The sequence below is a fragment of the Apteryx rowi genome, unplaced genomic scaffold (assembly GCF_003343035.1).
Source record: "Apteryx rowi isolate R43461 unplaced genomic scaffold, aptRow1 scaffold_111, whole genome shotgun sequence".
Lineage (NCBI taxonomy): Eukaryota > Metazoa > Chordata > Aves > Apterygiformes > Apterygidae > Apteryx > Apteryx rowi.
In genome coordinates this window covers 1398553-1420855 of record NW_020447320.1, presented here as the reverse complement: position 1 = coordinate 1420855, position 22303 = coordinate 1398553, and the positions used below count along the sequence as shown (strand labels likewise).

Here is a 22303-nt window from a genome sequence, read left to right as displayed (position 1 = left end):
GCGACTCCGCGGACGCAGCACTGAGCCGTGCGAATGTATTTTTAGTTCTCCTAAAACCACATAAAACCAGCTCTGTTAAACACTTATTTTGGTAAGACTATTATTAACTGCATAGATCAAATTTATTTCCTGCCAATCCTTATTTAGGCACTTACGAAATGCCAAGTTTTTCTCCACTCTCTCCTTTTTTAAATACCTTTTGGAGCTGTTAGTACTTATAATGTAAACCATTTCTAGTTGCAAATTGGAAACCTCTGAGCCATAATGGTCTGTTGCGTTTAGCTGGCTGTCTCTTGTAAGCCCTACATTCTCATGCAAAGAAAAAAAAAACCCAACCTAAAAAACCTTATGAGATTCATGTTTAGAAAATTGGCTGCATACATTGTAGCTGTTTTTTAAACCTCAGTACCTAAGTCACATTTTCCATTCCAAATATTAAGAGTGGTTAAACTATGTTAAAGGGATACACTCTACCTTAGTTCCTTTACGAGCTTTAGGGAATTTTAACACAAAGGAAAATGGCTCTACAATTAAAAATAATTGTGGACTAACCACTTCTTGCAGTACCTGAAACACAGCAGCACCAAGGAGTCTGAAAGAAACTGTTGACGCTGTTAATGACCTGAACTGGCTTTGTTGTCCAAGTGGAGAATTATGCAGAACGTAAATGGAATATGTGTGGTGGCAAATGTATTGATAAAAGTATTTTTACATTATTTATAAGATGCATATTTTTAGTAAGAGGCTAGTCTTCACTATAAAATATTACCAGTTAGGATGTTCTAGTTACAAAGATGATACTCAGACTAGCAGAACTGTGTTTATGAATTCATACCCTGAAATAAGCAAGCTGTTTTAGTTCTTGGATTAACTGCTTTATAACACGGTTCTTTGTATCGTATATCTCCTTAGCTTAATGAAGCTGGAGAAAAATGATAAAAATCAAACTGAATTTAAAGGACTTTTGAAGAAAAAAAAATACTTATTTTTAAAAGTGCAGGTTCTCCTCTACACTACTTCTTGGGGTATATAAAGCCTGGATCACCCAGGAAACATAGCATGAGTTGCAAACCCGCTGAGATGCCCCCTATGCCCTGGATCCGGGAGTATTCAGACAGTCTGACTTTTGGCATCTCCTGAACTACTCGGGTACCAAACGTCAGTGTGTTAAGCTTGGAGACTGGTCCTCCAAGGCGTGGAATGGAGCCTGCAGAAGGTGAGCGGCAATACTGTGTTAGAAGCTTTTCTCTACATTGGTTATAGAAAGAGCCTAGACCCTTAAGTTAGATGCTAGAAGGTAGGGGCTATAAATACCCCGCAGTATGCATGAATATATAGTTTTGTCAGCTGTGGTTGTCTGCAATGAGAGAGTGGTTTCTGTTCTCAAAGTCGCAACTTGTAGAGTGTGATAATCTACCCAAAATCTGTAGAAAATAAGCTTGCTTGCTCTTGTGGCTTTGATCAAATACGTCCCCCAAAGTAGAGGTCAAATAAAAAAAGATTCTATGTGTATTATTTAAAGACTTCTGAGAAAGTCTCTTAGCTTGCGTAATCTTGACTCAAATCATTCTTAAACGGAGTTGGAATTGGAGTTTTCCAGTCCCCTTCAGTGCAGCTCCTTGCATTTAAATGTGTGTCTACAACACTTGCTGAAAATGGACCCAGGACTCTCTTCCCAGAGGAGCTCTGCCTCTTTACGAATGTGCAAATATAAGCCCCGTTGGCTGTCTTCTGCAAAGACTGGGAAGAAGGACCAGGGTACTAGGGCACTCTTTCCTTAAAGCAATCCAGTGTGATGTTGAAATGGAACAGGAAAAACTGACCTTCGAAGTTCTGAGATCTTCCTAATGTCCCTCATAACACATCAGCTGAAGTGGCAATGTGCAAGGAGGTTGGGACTTGAAAGCTTATTTGGTCTTGAAGTGTCCCAGAGATGCAGGAAAGAATGCTACATGCAAACAAATTTAAAAAATAGTGGAATCAAAATAGAACGGTGAGGATCCCAGAGACTTCTTGTGTAGGGTATGCTTTTGTAGGGTGAGCAAGAAGGGAGAAGAGTGTCTTAGGTCAGTAGCAGAGGGAGCAGGTTGTTGAAGTACTGGGACATGGGAAAGAAAGGCTTGGGAAGGCAGAGTTCAAAATGATTGTTTTTTACTTGTGCATTGTTTGCATTGCAATATTTTATAGACAAGCTTTGTCCCTGAGGTTCTTCAAATCAGCCCAAAGGTTTTATTCTCCTAGCTCCATGATTCAGGTTATTTATGTGTGTGTTTTTGGGGAAGCCTTGCTCTCAAACAGGCTCTGTGGGATGGGGTGATTTGGGGACTGCAGCCCTCTGAAATGCCATGTAAAATCTGTGTGCGTTTCCTACTGGTTTTCAATGGAAAATGAGCATCTAACTTCCTTAGGCCATGCTTGGAAACAGCTTTGTCCTCCTGTTTGTCTGTCAAGTGCCCGGTTCAGTGGATGCTGGGTGAACGCTCTTGCTCCTGACGGAAGTTTGTCTGTTACTACCTACCCTGCTCAAAATAATAATAGAGAATGCCTTTTTTTCAAATCATTTGCACCTTTTTAATTTTAGGGATTTTGTTGAAACAAGATAATGGGCACCAGTAATACCGGTGCAAGTGGTCCTGCTTTGGTTAGTCAGTGTGACCGAGCTGTCCATGTGAGACTTGAAAGGACGGAGAGTGTAAATGTCACTGTGATGTAATTAATGTTTTGTTTCTTCCCTGACTGTAAATTTGTTCCTACTAAAGCAGCTGTAAACTTTTAAAATGTTTTTGAATAAGATTCATTTACTTCTTCAAGCTGTTTTGTAATTAATTAAAGTATTTTTCACTCACTAAATACTGACAACTCAAAGAATTTGAAACTATTTAAAAGAGGTGGTTGGTAAAAACTAGTTAATGAATACTTCCCGCTCGCAGGATTGAACACAGATATTGTATTAGAGCCTTGAGCTATTGATTATGCAGATGGCAGTTTGTCTGAGTGGAGCACATAGTGTGGCAGCTTAAAAGCAGTAATAACTACTGTGGCATTTGTTTTTGTTGGCGTCATCAAATTGTAATGTGAAAACGAACGTTTCAGTTGAGGGACCTTGGTTTACAATTATTGCATAATGATGAATATTGATACCATTTGCAAAATCTCTCTCCTGTTCCAAGTTCTCCAAACTATTTGAAAGCCCTCTTTAAATAAAAAATTAACTTAATATATTTTTCAGATGTGGAAACTGAGACAGAGAATTTGAGATATCCTGAGATAAAGTGAAGTGAGGTAGTGAGAGAGAAGAGAGGGATTAGGAGGGAGATGACTGAGCTCCTCAGCCAGTTCTTTCCATGATGTGGCAGCTGTTGAGCCGCGCTGCTTACCCACCGTCAGGCCCTAGGACTCGCGTTTGGTTGTCCTCTGCCAACGCTCCTGAACTCCCCAGTGGGTGCCGGGCCCAGCCCCCGAGCCCCCGGCACGGCACCCCGGAGTTGCACCGTGACAATCCAGCGCGAAATCGGGAATAGCGGTTTGCAGATGGGTGTTGCAGTGTGAAGCACAGGGGCCGCGAGGTCTCTGCGGTGGCTGGAGGCAGTGGCGAGGGGCTGGCTTGGAGGCAGCGAGCAGTGACACCGGAGCAGACCTTTGTTGGTGGAGGTGGGCTGGCTGGAAGTGCCAAACTTCTTGCCTCTCCCTCCCATTCCCCAGCCACCCCCGAAAACAGAGATTTCCTATAACCGTATTTGCATTTTGCACTTTGCAGTGTCTTAAAACTTTATGGCTCTTTGGATTTTACTTCACGGTTAATGGTTTTTCACTTTATCCACGGCTGCTATCGTCAGGCGTCGCTGGCGCTGAAGGACTGTGTGTTTGCTTTATCTTAATACCAGGAGAACGCTATGCCATCCGGCACAGCGAAGGAACGTAACGCGTAGCGTCCTCCTCTGCAGTAGTAAACGGAGTGAAAAGCTTACTTATCTCCATTCCCTCATTGGTACGGCTACTGGGAATAAAATGGAAAAATTGTGGAAGGCCTTGTTTAGACCTTCTCAACCTGTTGCCGCTGCTTTTTGTGGCAATAGTCGCCAGGGAGTTGTATGAGAAATACGCAGTGTGTGCAGGTGTGAGCTGGCTTCTCAGTGATGGCACCGCTTAAAGCACGCCGCCTCGGTGGTGCCTGACCACTGCCTCTCAAAACGCTTTCGTTCCTGCTTTTTCTTCTGGTGGCACTGACTTCTGCTGCTATTCTGGTTTTTCTGTAAAATGCAACCATATTTCAGAGTTTATTGCTATTATCCACTGCCTTGTTTTCTGGGCTGCACTTTCCTTATCATTCGGCCAGACTTATACCCTCGTGTGTGACAAAAAGCTGGTGAGCTATCTACTGTAAGAGCACTGGGCGAGGAATTGGGCAGGAAGATTGGGGAGAGGAGGAGGTTTGCATGGGATAACCTCAGTCGTCTCTTACAGGATTCGCTCTACAGTCCATAGGGGTACTCGCAGAGGTGATTTCATGATTTTTTTTGCATCTGTGAGCTGACCTTCTTGCTTTCTTCCAAGCTATTTCACGAGTGTCTCTTGATTATTCTGTATTACTGGAGGAGATTGTCTTCTCCCTTGCGTTTTACTTGCTGTGACATGATAACACGTAGAAATGGTCAGAATTTAACGGGAGAGAAGACAGCACTAAGGAAGGAGTGGGACCTGTCTGCTGTGTGGTGCCATAACTAGGGATTGCTTAATTACTTTTCTTCAGGATACTTCTCTCCATCTCTCTCTCCCAACCTGGTATGATTAGTGTTTTGGTTATGAACTTCTGATGGCTCTTTGACAGTAGACTGGCAGTGTATAAATATTGTAGAAGTGATGAAATGTAATTTTTATTCTATATTAAGGCACTTAATCCTGAGTGATGTGAAATGCGCATTGGTGGAGCTGATGCGTCGGGGTTTGTTGTCACGTGGAGTCCCCGAGACGCCAGTCGCAGAAGCCTTATCGGGTCTGACTCTGTGGTCTTGCTGGACACTGACAGCCTGGGGAAGAAGCTTTTTGGTCCTGAAGAAATCAGCCCACCATTACCCACTTTTGTGTCTTCCCTACATGCTAGTGATTTGCTCAAGTGCTCAGTGTTTTTAAAAGCAAGAACTATAACCATTTTAAAGAATTTTAAATTACACAGGCTTCTAGGGTGTGTTTAAACATGTTAGAAGTATCAATTGCTGTTTTGAAGCAAGCTTTTTGCACTAAGTAAGAAGCTGTCATCAGGCAGTGAATGGAATAATGTACAATTCATGGTTTTCAAATCTGTTACTAGCAGGAAAAGGCATTTCTTTGGATGGCAATCTTCAAGGTGTTTACAGAGAGGGATGGAGCAGACTGTAGGAAACTTGTGAGAGACAAGGAACTATTAAACACTCTAGGTCCTTGTGAACTTCAATATGGAAATGAATAATTATTGAGATTATATTTTAAAATGCTGAATCTTTTCCTTTTGCAATGTAATTCTTCTAGTTGTTGAATTTCTTCAGAGATTGGTTTGGTGCATCATCTTAGCAATTCTTTGGTTTAATGAACAGTCAAGTAGAGAATACTTTTATGCTGGACTGCTGAAGGAGTGAATATTGTATTATATTTGCCATTTTCCTCTTCAAGCATTTTGGGTATTCTCTAGCTGAAATAAAGTATACAGAGCCAATGCTTTAAGTGTAACCACCTCTGCTGTTACTTTATGATACTCATTGATCTAGTTACTTAGTTCATACGGCTAAAACACTTAGACTTTGGACTGTGGTGACATGTCAGCCTGTTATTAGAAATCCAACCTGTATCCTGGAGACAAAGCTTTTGGGTACAGTGTGTGCATGTAACACAGTATACATCTTTACACATCACAGTGGCAATTTAGGTAAAGATCTGTGAAGGCTAGCAGTCTTCATACTGAAGAATCTGTTTAACTTCTAGAAGTCCTAAAAGTAGTCCCAGTATTTTTGGGAAGGCAGAGAGACACCTAAATATCCTTTGCACGTCAAAGGCTTCTCGCATTTATTCTAGACTTTTTAAAATCAGGCAGGTGTCTAACTATGATGAAGGAATTTAACACTGGGCTCCAGTTTTTTTAAACTCTTGGCCCCTCTTTATTCTTTCTTTTTGAGCTTGCAGGCTCTGAGTAGAAATTCTCTCTTGGTAACTTAACCCTGAGCAAATATTTACATTCATGAGATTCTTGCTACTTCAGCAATCATTTTGGACGTTGAGGTTGGAGCAGGGTGAAAGTTACTGTACCAAACATTGGGGCTGGGGAAGGAGAGGGGAAAGGAGTCCTGAAGAAGCTTCCAAATATGGATTTACCGTGTTTGGTAGGAATCACCTGTTCAGTGTATTTTGGTTGTCACTCCGCAAACAGGGCAGTAATCCAGAATAAGTTTTCATGAGATATCAGATTGTCTGCTACTGTCCCTCTGCATTTGAAGGGTGTTTGTGATCTGAATTTCACCCACATCTTCAAAATGCTGGATAAAAATACTTGCGTAAAACTAAAGTGGATGGAGCGGTAGAAGGGAGAGATTGAGACAGAAAGACAGAAAAAAAGGAGAAAGTAAATAAAATGCAAAAAGCATCGGAAAAGATGGGAAGAGGTTTTGAAGAAAGAGGATTTTGAAGTCAAAATGAGCTAAGAAACCTGAAATTTGTTGAAGAAAAAATCCATAAGAGACCACTGCTTGAAATAAATCTATGGACTCTGCAGAAATGAAGGAAAGGTTCTCCAGGGTACAGAACAACAGAGAAATGGGAAAAATAAGTCAAAGGAGGGACTCGGATCCCCCAAAGCCAATAGACCAAAGTGCCACCAGATCTCCTCCTCCATGTTTGTGTTTTCTGGATGTTGCTGTTGCCCAGCGGCGTGTGCTCTGTGCTGGCCGTGCCGTTTCTGGGAAAGGCAGAGGATGGTGGTGCCCTTGATTCTCACACCCTTGGGGGAGGAATAGGCAGCTCTCTCGGTGCGTTGTGTGCTCCGTTCAGTTTGACAGACGTACGGCAGCGTGTCCTCCGTCAGGTTTGGGCCGTGGGCTGACGCGGTTCTGCCCGGATCTCTCGGAGCCAGGGCGGACTCTACCATAACTTACATGATTAAAGGTCTTGCCCCCAGGCTGCAACCGTGCAGAGCTGCATGTTGGAACAGTTATGCTTTGCATTGAAGTAGCAGATATGGTTTTTCTATTTACATTTTTTTCCCCCCTCTTTTCCCGTTTGTCGAATATCTGCAAAGCCCCAGTTTGGGAGTGGGTGGATTTGCCTGGAGGAAAATCTCACCGTTTCCAATTTCCGGCTGGAGGCCAGGTGTGCCACCGTGGTGGAGCGCGGGCGCGCGCCGGGGGAGCTCTCGGCTTGGACCGCAGCTTCCCAGGGAGAGAGGAGCCGCGCGGCCTGCTGGGCTGCTCTCCAGCTGCTCTAATAATTGCTATTGCAGTTCTTACAGCCTGCTCCTGAGCCGTGGAAACACAGAGGCAAACGTGAAAGCTGGGGAGGGGGAAACCTCCCCTCGTTATTATGCAGTTGAGGAATTCATTTCTTAAAATACTTTCAGCTTAAGGAAATACACCTCTTGCCTTGTCGTTCTTAGTTTACTAATGAATTTACAAGTGTTCACAGGAGACCCACTAGTGGAGAGTAAGATTACCTCAAAATTAAATGAGTGCCTTGCTCTTCCATGCTGTCTGGAGATGTTCGAATTGTGCCATTGCTCTAGTTATGGCTGCTCAGTTTTGATGGTTGTGAACGTAGTTGCCTCATTTGCAATGCAGAACAGATGCTGCTCGTTTTACTCACTGGAAAGGGAAGTCTAGTTTTTTATATTTCCCAGACCACGCAAGCTCTAAAAGTTATTTTTAAAATTGCTACCCTTCTTGTTAGGACAGAGAAACTGTGGAGGTGCATATTGGGGATATAGGAACTGTTGTGTTAACCATCAATCTGGTCCGGTATTTGAGCCCTGCCAGTGGCCACAACCACCACTTCAGACATGAAAAATTTTGGAACAAATAGTTATGGGATAGCTAGCACCAAGAGATGGTTTTATTTTGTTTTCTTCCCTCTTCTCCCCCCAGTTATTTAAAAATTGGATGGTATGCTAAAGCATGAGGGTTTATAAACTTCCAAAACGCTTCTGCACTGAAATGGGAATTTTCTTGTGGATGGTAGCAGATTTAGGATTACTATTGTATGTTTAAAAAAAAAACCCAAAAAACTCAGAGTTCTATCTCTAGTTATTTTTACATCAATGGAAATGCAGTGTTAGTTTTTTGAGTACCGCAGTGTATATACCCTTTAGCAATATCCTGTGGCAATGAGTTCCCCTGCCTGCATTTTCAGTACTTGGAAAAAGAAGAGAACTTTTTGCTTTTGATTTGTGATTTGGTTGTGCTTTGTAAGTTCGTTTGTTTCTACTCTTTAAGAAAACATAGACAAAGTGGTGCCACTGTTTTACTTTTGTGCATGTTCAAAGCATTAAAACACTGTATTTTGACAACAGATTCGGGGGGCTGGGGAATGCACAGCCCTGCTGCTGCGTGCACAGGGAAAATGCTTGCGTTTGCAATCCGAGTTCGCTCTCCCAGCGCGATGAGAAGCCTGCAGGTAAGCTGCCTCTGACTGCAGTAGAGCGTGCATCTTTCCCCCTGCCAGGTTTAACATACAGAGTATTCCTGTCCTAATCAGTTAAGCACCTGTTAAAACATAACCTGTAGTTCTTTCATAAAAATGCCTTGCAAGCATCTGCAGTATAGTAATTTGGCATGCATTGAAGCATAAAGCTAAATTCTGGCTTGTATTCTGCATTTTCTGAGTTTAGCATACATTCTGCGAATTGTATGTGTCCTAAGTTGGAAATCAGTGGTGCTGTTAACAGTCTTCATGTTACACGTGTGTTTGCAGGACCCTGAGTTGCTGTTCCTGTTAGTTGCTCTGTCTTGTCTATGTAGAAAGGTGGTTTTATTATCATTAGGAAGAATAAAGTGTCTGCTGCAAAAGCATATTGGGCAGGAAAATATGTGCTGTGAAGGAAAATTAGCTTTCAAATGAAGCCAGTGTCAAAAATTAAGCATGATCTCACTTAATAATTAGCTATGGCAGCAGAACCTCCGTCAGGTGATGCTCTGTTTTCTGTTCAATGCATGTTGGAAACTCAGGAGCTGTAGGTGGTGCGTGTAATTTGGGAATGGGATGGTGAAACTTGCTTAAAGAACTTAAACCTTGATAGCAAAAGTTGCTTTTTTTGTCCACAACATCTCCTACTTTGCATCTACGTTGGTTGGGTCCCTCAGCCACACAGAAATTGGCCACTAAAATTATATTCCGAATCTGCCAAACTCATTAGATTATCCTGCCTTCTCCTGTTTTCTGATTTATTCCATAAGCTTTATCAGATGAAATTCAAACTCCAGTGGCTTCTCTGGTTTGTTCCAGTCCCCTGTTGTCCCGCTCCAGGATGCCCGAGGAGGCCCATAAGCTGCCGATGGGGCGAAACGGCAACCTCCTGCTTGTGTCTTCCCTTTCTCCCTGGTTGTTGCCCCTCGTCCCTCCCTCCGTCTTGAGGTTCGGTGGTACCTTACGTCTTCAGAGTTTCCTTGCTGAGGTCTCTTTCCAAGACGTGTTTCTGTTGTGGCATCTGCTTGGTTGACAGTACGTGTTAGAAGTTAATAAAAACCCAGAGTTGCTACAATTATAGGCTAACTTAGTGTTGATCTTCATATCCTTCTAGTGGCCAGATGACAAAAATGCACATTTGTACTTACAGCCTTCTAAAGCTTCTGTTTTTAGATCCACTCTGCAGGGTTTAGGTAGATCATGTGCATGTAGCTTTTTGAGTTAAATGCGTGATCTTACTGTTGTATCCCCTGTTTTTGTTTTTTCCAAACATTTTGGTCCTTTATTTTGCAATGGAAAAAAAACAACATGATGTATTAAATCAGCCGTTTAAGCATGTAGCATCTGGGTGTAGCATGTAGAGTTGTGGGTGTGGTGACATGATAAATAACGAAACGGATCATCACAGGGGCTGCACATCGTGTGTTAAATACTGCCGAGGCCTCACCGAGAAGCCTCTTTGCGTTTAAAACCAATTCGGACCCTCGCCAGTAGTGGGGTGAAAAAAAGATGAGGCCGAATCTAATGCACGCTTGATATATGTTCCTGCTACTAAATGAGTATTTCATATTGATCTTTTAACTTTTGAAATCCATTAAAGATTTCTAAGTGTCATATGCTGTAGTTCCTAAAATACTGCTAAATCATCATTTGCCCTGAAAGCCTTAAAATATTTTTTGTGGAATATAATTGAAGTTTTTTTTTTTAATATTGGTCAGGATTTTCAAAAACATCACAGTTACTCAGGGGAAGCAGTTGAAATGTAACTTGAGCCTGTAACTTCCATTTTGCTTGTTTATTTTTTAAGATTTGAAAATCTGGTGGTGCGAAAAGTATCTTCTGCTAGTCTGTGCGCAGCTTGAGCCTGAACCCTCCTTTTCTGTTTGTTTTTTTGTTGTTTTTTTTTTAATTGACAGTAATGACCACAGATGTGTCCTCTTGCTGAAAAGGCACATGGCAGACCTTAAAATCAAAATCACTACTTGGCAGTCTGGCGTAACGATGCAACAGGAAGACTGTCCTTGATTTCACAGAGCGGCAGGGCACGCCGAGCGCTCCGGCTTTTACCTTTTCAGCAAGTTTGGTGTTAAAAGACGCCGCCCAAAGGAACTGTACGCCTTTACCCCTGACTCTTCTGCTGAGGGGAGGTCACGCTTAAAGAGGTTAGCGGAGGATGGAGCACGGTGCGGGCTCGTCCGCCCGCCTGAGCAGACCACGGGCGCTGGCTCTCCGTGCGAGCCTTGGAGCGGCAGGGGATGATTAGTGCAGGGCTGGAGCCGATCGGACTTATTACACGCCCCTAAAGAAGGGGCATCTGTTCGAAAAACACTTACGGAAGAGGGAGACTTGGCTGGAAATCCTGGCGGCGATGCTCAAGCTACTGTCAGGTTTATCTGCAGAGTTCTCTTTAAAGCGCTGCCTTGCTGTTGCATGTCCTTTAGATGTTGTTGCAGTTGCATAGTCCACTCACAAAAATATATCCATTGAATGAATGCAGGAATGAATGAATCTATGTACTGTGTATTATGTCCAGAATAAAAGAAATGTACTTTATAAGAAGACTTTTATTTGTAAAGACTGTATTTGGCAACTAGGTTTGATTTTTCTGTATTAGGAACGTGCAGAAACTGGATGTAGATTGTTATGTTTTCTGTTTTGCCTTTTTTTTTTTTTAATAGTGATGAAAATGTGTTGCTGTGCCTTTAGCTGACACTTAAGGCGACTCTGAATTTTTCCCCGTCCTGGCACTCTGCTGGTCTATTCAAAATTGTACACACATCTTGATTCTTCAGTTAAACCTCCTGGTATTGATGCTTGGAATTAACTTGCATGGTTGAATTTTTTTCCCTTTTAAGAGCTTCATGCTGGATCTTACAATTGCAGGATTTGAGCTAGTCTGTTTAAACAAAAACCAACAAAAACTGGAAGTCTGCAATTTTTCTGCATTGTTACTTTTATGTTTATTTAATGGCAGTCATGATAAAGCCTGATTTATGTAGGGTTTGTAGCACAGCCTTCGCTGTGGATTTCTACAAGCAGAATTTTGGAGTGCTCAGAAGCATTTGTAGGAGTTGCATAATGGCAGTATTTGGTACTGTGCCCTGGCTGAAATATGTAGCCTATTAAGTAAAGATACTGAGCTGTCTGGTCACTTATTTGGAGCTGGTCTGAATGGGACAGTTCTGCGGCTCTCTGTTCAGGCAGATATAATTCCATTATATCTGTCCTCCGCATGGTCTTAATATATCCGTAAGTGCTCAAATCAGGTTAAATGCGCTTTCAGTTTTTGTGGAGTATTGAAATTAAATCCTGCATTTTTTTTGAATTGCAGCGCGATCCTTTCTTAAGAGCAATCATGAATATGACTTCCTTCCGGGCTTAGGATGTTTTTCAGTACTGACAGTTCTGTCCTAAATATTTGGTCCAAAAGAGAAGATTCACGTTCCAGCAGGCAAACCTGTTTCCGAATCCATTCAAGTTGTCCTAACTTTTCAAAAACGTGGGTGCAAACACTTTCAATTTTTTCCTCCCCTCAATTTCTGTCATACTGGCCATGTGAAATATAACTATTACTATTTGTGTTTAAATTTGAGCAACTATTTTCTTCCCTAAGTGTCCAAATTTAGGAGCTCTCCTAAAGCTCTCTTCTGTTAAGCAAACTTGTCAGTATCAGGACCTTGCTGTTTGGGGCTGAAAATAGAGACCAGGCTGAGGTACGGCCACAGTAGCTGAGGGTGTGCTGACTGTGAAGACAGCAAAATCTTTATTAGAAGTGGTTGTGGTTTTTTTTTTTTTTTTTTTTTAAGGAGGTCTTGGAAAATAACATCATCTTTTCTGTCCGCGATGGAATATCTCAGTCCCGTTCAGGGCAAATGGGCAGATCCTTTGTAATATGAACTCAGCTTTATTTTACCTAATATATGTTATAATGTAAATTATAACTGGATGGACTTGTCACTAGAAAACAAACAGTACCGTCTGGAACCAGGTTAGCTAACCCACCATTGCAAGTGGGTTTGCAAAGTTTTTAGGCTCGGGCATGCCATAGTCTTGTATCACCTAGCCAGGATTGTTATAATTAGTGAAACACTTTATAGTCTCTGCACAGTCGTGTTTAACTTTGTGTTCGTTAGGATGGCACCTCAAAAACGAGCCCTGATACTTGCTTTCTAGTGTTGCAGGCAGCCTAGTCAAGGCTAAGCTGACCCAATACAGCGAAACATAAAGTATTTATCAGTGTCTTTTAAGGAAAAGGATTCTCCTGAGTTCATGGGGACTCAGTATATTCCCTTGCAAATATATTAAGCTTTGCAAGAATATTGGTGTTTATTTTGGTGAAGTTTAGGTCATAAGTATGCACAGAGCTCTAACAGCTGTGTAAGGAGCCGAGCTTACAGTTCCTGTGAGTCACATCATGAACTCCTTCGTGTTCAAATGTTGGGTAATTCCTGGATTGTTTTTAAAGTGTTTGAGGATACAGATTGTAAAGTAATGGCATGGTTAAGATCAAGCGTGCTTAACAGTTAATGATTTTCTTTAACATATCAATATCATTCAGAAAAACAGGATATTGTAAGTTGTTTTTCTATTATCTTTTCCATTCTCTCCAATTACAGGCTTGATACGGACTTTATAGTTTGGGTGGCATGATGGACTTTGGTCAATAAAAGCAGGAAATGATAGAGACAAATGCTTTTTGGCTGCAACACCCTGGTGTTCCACTGGGAAAATAAATGTAGGAACAAAATCTTTTTTTTTGGCTTTTTTTTTCTTTGTTAGATGGGTGAGAGTTCATTACAATGAAAATGAATTGAAGAAGACCTATTTACAGTTCTGCTTATGAAAAACATGGGTCCATCTAGAAAGACTAGATATCTTTTGAACCTGGATTTTTTTTTTTTTTTTTATGAATCTGTAGAAGACTGGAGGAAAAATAGCAACAAACTAAGGTATCGGATCATTCTTGTGTATATGGGATGTTTTCTCTTATGATCAGTAGCTTGGATTGCATACATATTTATGAGGGTATTGGGAAAAGTAAGAAGCTGGATCCTAAAAAATAGGAGGATTTGGGTTCTCCTAAAGAAAGGAGCTTTGCAATGATTTTATTCAGTGAGAAGAACTTGAAAGCAGTGACTCCTCTTCACCTATTCTCGGTGTTTTGGGGGGAGTCAGTGGTAGTAAAGGTCGTCTTGGATTCTTATAATGGTTAGTCAAGTCTAATGGAAGAAAACTATTGCTGCCTTTCCTGATACCATCATTTTCTGCTGCTTGTTCATCAGTGCTCTGCTTGTGTTGCAGGAAATTCCGAATTGCTGATTTTTTTTTGGAATGTTTCTTTTCCCCTCTCCTGTCTCACACTGCAAGCCTGAGTTACTACTGTGCTGGCAGGCAGCGTACTTGGCACCGACAATAAAGGCAGCGCCAGAAAGAACGGTGTTTAAGGGATCTGTAAGATGTATGTCAGGAAGAAGATTTCTTTAGCTGGGAGCTGGTGCTTTGGTGGAGTTCTGTCTGCAGTGAATAATCTGGCATTTGAGTGAGTCCTCGCAAGACCACAGATCTCCTCCGCTGGAAAAAGTGGGTGTTGTAGGAAACTCCAGATATAGCCACGCTAATTCTCTTAAATCTCTCAGCTTCTTTCCATGCCCCTAAACACAGGGTGTGCAGGCGCTAACGGGGTACGAAGGCACCGCACTGAAGTGGCTTGACTTGGCGCTGGATTAAGACGTCCTGGGGCCTTGAGCCGTGACGCAGCTCGACTCTGGCCCTGCGCTGCACGGCCGTCCGCGAGCAGAGCTGGGGGCTTTCCTCCCTCCTGGCGGGACAGCAGGGCCGCGTCTGCACCGCACAGCACGGGGGCACGTGCACGGGGCCTTGTTCTAATGTACCCATTACATACATATAGTATGTATATATGTGTGTATATATACACACACGCGCACATATATACATACACATACATATAAAAAAGTTTTTTTTTTTTTTTAAAGAAATATTTTTATCCTCTGTAGTTTTTACTAAGCACAATTGGGCTTGAAATTAGGAGGTTACCAAGATGTAAGTGCTGCTCATGTGGCTATGGTTGCAGCTTTTTTTGCAGTTAAACAGACTGTGTTTTCCACTTAGTCACTTTACAGTTTTTAATCCCAGGAGAACCAGAAGCTTATCCTGTTTTAAATTCTGGTTTATGCTGTGTAATTGAAACAACTGTAGCTTTAGGTGTTTGTATACAGTACGTGCACCTTAATCTGAGCCTGGATCAGCTCCGCGGAAGCTGAGCTGGCCTTGAGGTAGCGCTTCGTGGTCTTTGTCAGCTGGGCTGGACTTCTGACAGCTCTTGAGAAAGTCAGAGATGAGGACCGGCTTTGTGTCCTCTGATCTGTTGAAGCTTTTTGTCTCTTCCTTGCCTCTTCTGGGGCAGCTGAGGACTTTATTTGGAGTCTTGGAAAAAAAAGAGGATGAGGTTATTTGAACTGCCTGGAAAATCCTGCGGTACTCGGGCGGTTCGCTTTTAAGGCTACCTAAAAACCTGGGTTGGATCTAGGCTAGCTAGTCACTGGCAAGACGGCTCTCTGCATGAAGAACTGGGCCTGTTTTTTGTTGTTTTTTTTTTTTTGGGGGGGGGGAAGGATAACCTTGAAGGTTTTAGCTTGGCTTAGAGTGCGTGAACACATCGTCTCCCTTGCGGCCGGCTGGGTCAGCTCTGGATCTGGGGCACCTGTCCGTGGCAGGTACGGGTTGGGATGCCGAGGCTAGCTGTCCCTAGCAAATGGTCCTCCCGTGGGAGGTGTCTGTAAGAAGTTAGCAGCAAGAAGCTTGCTTTTTTCCCTTTTTCCTCTTTTTTCGTGTCTGGGGGAAGAAGAAACTGTCTTTCTGCACGTTCTTAGCGTAGCAGAGTCACGTGAAGCTTTGGCTAGGTTTGGGGGCGAGCTGCAGTCATGAGAGGGATGTGGGCTAGCTTTAGTGCCTGGTGCAATGTGCTCTTTGTCGGTGCTCATCACGTCAGCTGCGTTTGAGATTTGCGCTTGGTTGAGCCCAGCTTCGGCAGTCCTGGGCAAACAGAAGCGTGCTGCGGAAGCTGTTCTGCCTCCTCTGGCAAGCAGGCTTGGCGGCGGTTTCACACAGGTACAAGTAACTCCGGTGCCATCTGCACCGCCGTGAGGTTCCCCAGCAAATGACTAAAGCATGTGGGAGGCTCCACGGAGGGGCTGCTGATTTCCTGCTTTATAGCTGGGTCACTGCTCTTCTTTTTCCTAAAAACTTGTCTTGAGTGCTTCCCAAAGACATCTGCCTCATGGTTTGCTTATCACGTTCGGTCAATAAGGTATTTCAAAATTGGTGTCTTTAAAATGATAATACATTAATATTGGAAAAAAGTTATTTTGAAAGTTGGAGCACCAAAACTGTGACAAAAAATTAATCTTTTGGTGGTGATTATGGCAAAGACTACTTATTTTTTCCTCTGTAGTTTCGTTAGGGTTTTGCTGTAGTCCCTCTTCTCTTCTTGGCTCTGTCTCTTAGCCATACTTCCCTTTGCTGATCAGGAAGGATATATGTTTTAATTGTGGTGTCAGAGGTAGTTAATCTTGGTTTAGAGAGAAGAGACCAAAATGCGTGTTGAAAAGGCACAGAAAAGAATAGGAAGCATGGTTTAGAGTTTGGTATTTGCTCCTTTATTTAAAGCATTGCAGCACTCCTGTTGGCCTTGATTAAGGCATCTGAATTCTCTTTTTTTCCATGAGGGAAAACGGTTTTGACATATCACTGAAGATAGCTGTTTTCCTTTAAGGCTCCAGTTCCAGACTCGGGTAGTTACTTAGGGATCTCAGGTTACATAAAAAAAAAATTTTTTTGAATAAGGTTTTTTTATGTCTTCTCTGGAGACGTACAGAGTCTTGCAGGCTCAGAAACAGGAACACTTCCACACTTATTTATACATCTGGTGGTTTTGTTTCAAGTGACATGCAAGGTTACTTTAGGCCTGATGCGTGACAAGTGGATGCTTTTTTTTTTTTTTTTTTTTTTCAAGCAGAAGACGGCATCTAGGTAACTGTTTCCAAAAAAGTTTCCAAAACTTAAAGTTAAAGTTTCCAAAACTTCAGCTGTGTAAATCAATAAATTACCTGGGGGTGTTACAAGAAATCTGATGGCTGATCTTGTTCTAAACACTTGCACCTGATAAAGGTTTGTACTTCTGTTATTTGCATGCCAAAGGCTATAGGTAAATATATTCTCTCTGCTTACTTTGCTTATGTTTACCTCCCTACTAAAATATGTGGTTACTTTCTGTGCAGTTCTGTATCAATCCACCAGATGACACTTGATGCTTAAAGATGAAAAGAAAATAAATGATTTCTTGCCTTGAAAATTCTATATTCCTTTAACTGATTTTTTTCCCCCAACTTCATCACACTTTATTTCCAAAATGTTTTCTTATGGCACTTGTAAAATTTTACATGTATGTATGAAAAATACTTACATGCTATAACTGTGTTTCTCCTTGCGCTCATAAGAGAAATCTCTCCCCACAATTTTTATCTTAGGAGGAGTTTGAGCAAAAATGTTAAGTGCAGAAGATAAAACCACAGTCATAATCACCGTCTGATGAGCCGCTGTTAAAAGCGATACTCTTGTTGGACACGAGGTTGAAGTGGGAGCACAGGCAGACGCTGCAGGTTGTATTCTTAAACCGTTAAGCTCACTGGAAGGGGGTGATGTGATCCATTACTGCAGCGGCGTCCTGGTCCCTGGTGGCACCGCAGTGTTGTCTGCAGTTACAGATCTGTAAAAGCTTCTGGCGCAGCTCCGGCGGTGCAACATGTTCTTGAACATGAGCCCGTCCAGAGCATCTCCTGGGGAGGCTCCCGAGAGAGCCCAGCTGGGATGTGAAATCACAGCTGTAGAAATATTTTGCTGTAGTAATATTTGTTTTTAAGGCAATAGAATAATGTGGTGTACAGGGTGCTCGGTGATGGTGGTGGCTACAAACTTGGGGATCACCACCAGAGGGCTCGCAAGCGTTTAGAGAAATAGGACTCGGTCCCTTTGCAACGTATGCTGGAGGCGCAGAAAGCCTTAGCTGCGCGTTCAAGCTGCATTTGTCTTAGTATTTTTGTCCAGATGTAACAGTTTGTCACTGCCATTCATCTGAAGAAGCTATGCATAAATAAAGTGAGGAGAGTAGGAAAGGGGTTGTATTTAGTTGTTATAGTTCAAACTGTATGGTTTGAACTTTGTATTTAGGAGGCTTTTAGACATGTAAAAAGGGTCAGTGTCTGGTTTGCAAGTGTACGTCAAATGCATAATTTTACATGAAGTAATCCCCTCCCCCTCGCATAAAATAACTTGATTTTGTTGTAGCTTTGCTCTTTGCATGTCTTTTTCTCTGCCCGCGGTGAGGGGCGACTGTGCCTGGTCAGCGTGAGCGGGGACAGAGGGACTGCGGTGGAAGTGGCAAGCCTCACGGGTGTTTGTAAGCAAAAGCTTTCAGATTAATCCGATATTTTACTGAGGTTCTCTTTCAAATAATACTACTGGAGTAGCTAGCACATGAGCTATGTTTCTTCTTCCCATGGAAAACACAAATCCCTGGCTGTGCTGTATTTGTTTTTAGAGGTACCTGGGGTTTTTTTTATTATTATTTATTAACTAGCTGTTTTGCATTTCTCAGGAAAGTGTCTGTTTTGAGGCCGTCTGTCTCAAAGTACTTTAGTTTATGTGGCTGTGACATGGTGCAGTGGTTCAAGTGACCTTCTCCTCAACGCTTGACGTTCTTGTTTCTCTTCACTTAATGCAGCTCATGAGGATTCAAGGGCTCCCAGTGGCTCTTTGGGCACTCGAGCGTTTAACAGGGGCGCTTTCCCTTATTCTGACACATTGCTGTGTATTTAAGCAGACTCTTCATTATGATCCCAGTATTTGGTAATTGGGCCACACAAAGTGTGTGATAACTGGGAATTTCCTCAAGTGCTTTTTGCCTAGTCAGAAAATAACAATTTGCTGAACTTGATGTAATTCCTTTGAAATACTTGGGATTTAAACATACTCGGAATACAAGGTACAAGGCGCAATTCCAGCGGGCTCCTGCCTGGGCTCCTGGAGGCCCCTTCCAGGGCTCCGGTTCAGACCCACCAGGCAGGGGGGAGCGTTAGGAGCCCCCAGCCCATCTGCTTCACTCCTGGAACACGGAGATGGCACATCCAGGGATGCGCTTGCGATCCTCGGCGCTTGGGGCTGTATTTTGCTCTTGGAAACTACCATTTCTAATGAGCGGTTGTAAGGTCTGAAGAATTCAAGGATTTGTGGGGAAATTCTGGAATCTCTGATTTGGTTCCTGTTTTTTATTTCATTTTTATTTTTAATAAAAATGAACTGAAAAAAATCTGATAGACCAGAAACTCTACCTTGTCAGCTTTAATGACAACTTGTTACTCTCTCTTTGGACAGCTAGCAAAGGGCAAAAAAGCTGCAGTAAATGAGAAATATAGGGGAATGATATTTCTTGCCAAAGATCTGGGAATCATCCGCTTAGCAGATATGTAAAGTATGTCTTGCAACAGTTCTGCTTGTAGATGTGTGTACACAGCTCATGGCTTTATGCACATTTTTGATTTAATGACTGCATTCCTCTGATGGGATCCGTTTGTGACATGGCTGCATCTGCTTTGGCAGCTCCACCCGTGTTCGAAATCTGCCCCATCATTTATCTTGGGGAAATTAAGGACAGGTCATTTTCATTAGTGGACCCTAGCTCAGGAATTATTTCAGCCCGCGCAGTTAGAAAGATTGTGCTGCTCGTCTGTTTGCTACTGCTGATTTTAAGGAGCTGCACATTTATGCTGTGTAGCCCACCTTACTTGTTTCCACTGCTTTTATTTATCTATTTATCTATCTATTTATCTATTTTTAAGTTGAAGCAACTGCAGAAAAGAGTTGGAGAAATGTTCCTTGATCTTGACCTAGCAAAGTGATGGGTTTCTTCCTATATACTTGTCAAAAAAAAGGGAGGGGGAGGAGACAAAGATTGGACAAAAATAGAAACAGTTGTAGTGAATGTTAGCCAAATAAACTGGCAAAACACTTGTACTAAAATCCTGGAGGTAGGATGCAAAGTAGGGGTAGTTACACATGGTCATATCTGAAAATGGACATGAGCAGCAGAACAGACGTCTTCAGCAGAGCTCGAGTAAGCGCAGTTGTGGCTGAAGGAACATATAGGTGAGTAGCAGCTTTATCTGTCAGTCTGACAATTCCTTTAGTTAAAGTTTGGATTTGTAGAGTGTAGCGTAGTGTGTAGTGAAAAATGGAATAAATGAATAATAATTTATCTGTGGTTGCAGGATTTAAGCTGACTTGTAAGTCTACAATTCCATGTTTTTTGTTGGCTTTGGCCCAAGCAGGAGTTCAAATGTTGTCTTATTCAGTCAAAGTCTGGGATCCATTTGGAAACGTGGTTAAGAGTGGATCGCTTGTGAAGCTGTGAGCTGGTCTGGGTGAGAGGCTAGAAGCTGACTGTCCGGGTACCTCGACAGGGATGAGAGGTGAACAGGTCTAAGCACAGCTTGGAAAGCTCTTAAAAGTCAGGATGAACAGTAAGGTTTGTGTTTGGAGGGTTGGTAAATTTTAATTCAATAAATGTTACCCTTTGGAATTTAAATTTAAGTTCTTCTTTCTCTTTCATGCTGTGCCCAGATTAAAATGTGTCCTCACACCTCTCCCCTTCACCTCCCCTGCCCCCAGTACCTGAGCATTATGTTAAAATAGAGAATTTGCATGACCAATCCCCCAAAAGCTAAGCTGGGATGAAATAGTTTAGGGGACATGGTATTTATTGGTAGTATTCCCTGCCTCCCTCCTTCCCCGCCACCTCCCCTATCCACCTGTCATCCAAATCCTTTGGTTTTGTTTTTCCCTTTCACTCTTATTTTTTCTTTCATTGCTTTTGGTCAGCTTCTTCTTCAGTTTTGTCTCAAACCCCTAAAACAATTACACGGAAAACAAAGCAGTGATGCTCAGACTGGAGCCCCACTTTTCAGCTGTGTGTTAAAATGAGGTTTGAAACGAGGCCGTGGGAGCTTGCGCATCCCTAATGAGAAGCAAAGCTGAGGGAGCATGACAAATTTATTGATGACAAACCTTAACCCTGATTAAACATCTGTTGAAGCTCAGCTTAATAAATTACAGTAGATTGTTGCTGCCCGAGCTGCAGTTATGGGGTGTTGCCAGGGGTCTGGAAGAGTCTCATCACACGGAGTTACGGGAACAGTAATGCTAAGCCTGGGGCCCTGCCCACTGCTCCGGGCTTGCCACGAGGGTAAGCAAAAAAGTCCCTTGCCCTCCTTGAGAAGCGAAGGAGCTTGTTCCATTTAAAAAGTGATCCAGAATCTTTTCAAGGTGCCTTAATGAAGGGGATGAGAGATGAGGCGTAAAACTTGTTTCCTTTTTGATCAAAGAGGGTCTGAACAGATCCTGAAGGCAGCCAGAAGACCCCAGTTTTCCTAGGGCAACAAGATATTTAGCTCAGTATGAACTTGAGCTTGTTTGCGCAGAAGATCGTGTTTTACAGGTTGGAGAAGAGTACAGCAGGATAGCAGTCACAATGTGGTTCAGTGAAACTCTGATTTATAAGTGTTGCTAATAAGCCTGGGGCGTGGGTAATTTGTTGGACTCCACAGTGTACACATTTTCTCACTGTGGGAAACCTGGGTATTTCTTGAATGCGGTGTTTTGACTTTCCTTGCTTCACTTGTGCCCTACTTATTCTTCTTTGTCCGACAGGTCGAAGCTTTTTTTTTTTTTTTTTTCCTTCTTTACCTCGAATACAGTAATTTTCCATCTTTTCCATGTAGGGATCCTCATTTTCATATTCTTTTTCTCGTGGAAATATCTTTTCACACTGCTAAATAGGATTCTCGGGCCGAGAATGAACTGCCAAAAGTTTGTCTAAAGCATGTCATTAGTATGGATGAAACACCCGATAACGGCTCCAAATGCGAACCTCTTGGCAGCAAGCTAGCACAAAGAGCTCTTTGGACTATCCTGTGCCAGACATTTAAGCCCAGGCAAGAGACTGCGCTCAAAAGAACGACATTCAAACTAGAAGCCTTGGGTGCCATAAAGTAGGCAAGGTAGTGCAAGGCAAGAGGGTCTGGTAACTTTATTCCTCAAGCCAGGGTGTAGTTTCATGGCTCTTTAAAAAGCAAGAGAACAAAAGTAAGCGCGTCTCCTGCAAGTCCCCAACTCGTGCAGGATCCGTGGCATCTCGGGCTGGCCCTCTGGCTGTGCCCAGCCTCCCGTCAGGGTGCTGCAAAATAGCAGCTGGCAAAATCAAAGGATTCAGGCTGTTGACTTGTATTTCCTTTGTCTGGTTCCCTTGAGCAAAAACCTGCCAAAGCTCAGATGGGAGGTGATTGAATTTCTGTAATTGATATTTTATTCTATGTCAATAGAAATGTTACTTCATAAAGTGCTTTGGGATTTTCGGGGAGAAAAGTCTTTTGTATAATAAGATTATCATTAAGGCTGATTAATTATGGTTGAACACATTCCAGGATCCAAGATGAAGGCTCTAGAAACTACAGGCTTGAATTGGCCATAATTTTACAGATCTTTGTAGAAGCACTGATTTTTTAATTGATGAAATACAGAGATTAATAGGACTACC

General features: G+C 42.5%; 1 protein-coding gene across 3 annotated transcripts in view; it reads left to right on the top strand.

Annotated features, from left to right (window-relative positions):
* Positions 1 to 1185: 1185 nt before the first annotated feature.
* Positions 1186 to 22303, top strand: part of FGD3 (FYVE, RhoGEF and PH domain containing 3) — a 113846-nt gene continuing 92728 nt past the window's right edge. For 2 of the 3 annotated variants that reach the window (XM_026076691.1, XM_026076682.1), the window contains exon 1: positions 1186 to 1216. In XM_026076691.1, the coding sequence (XP_025932476.1) occupies positions 1201 to 1216 (16 nt within the window). In that variant the 5' untranslated portion in view covers positions 1186 to 1200. Of the gene's footprint in view, positions 1217 to 19761; positions 19858 to 22303 lie in introns of those variants that run through there. The other variant, XM_026076701.1, reaches the window with a different exon arrangement.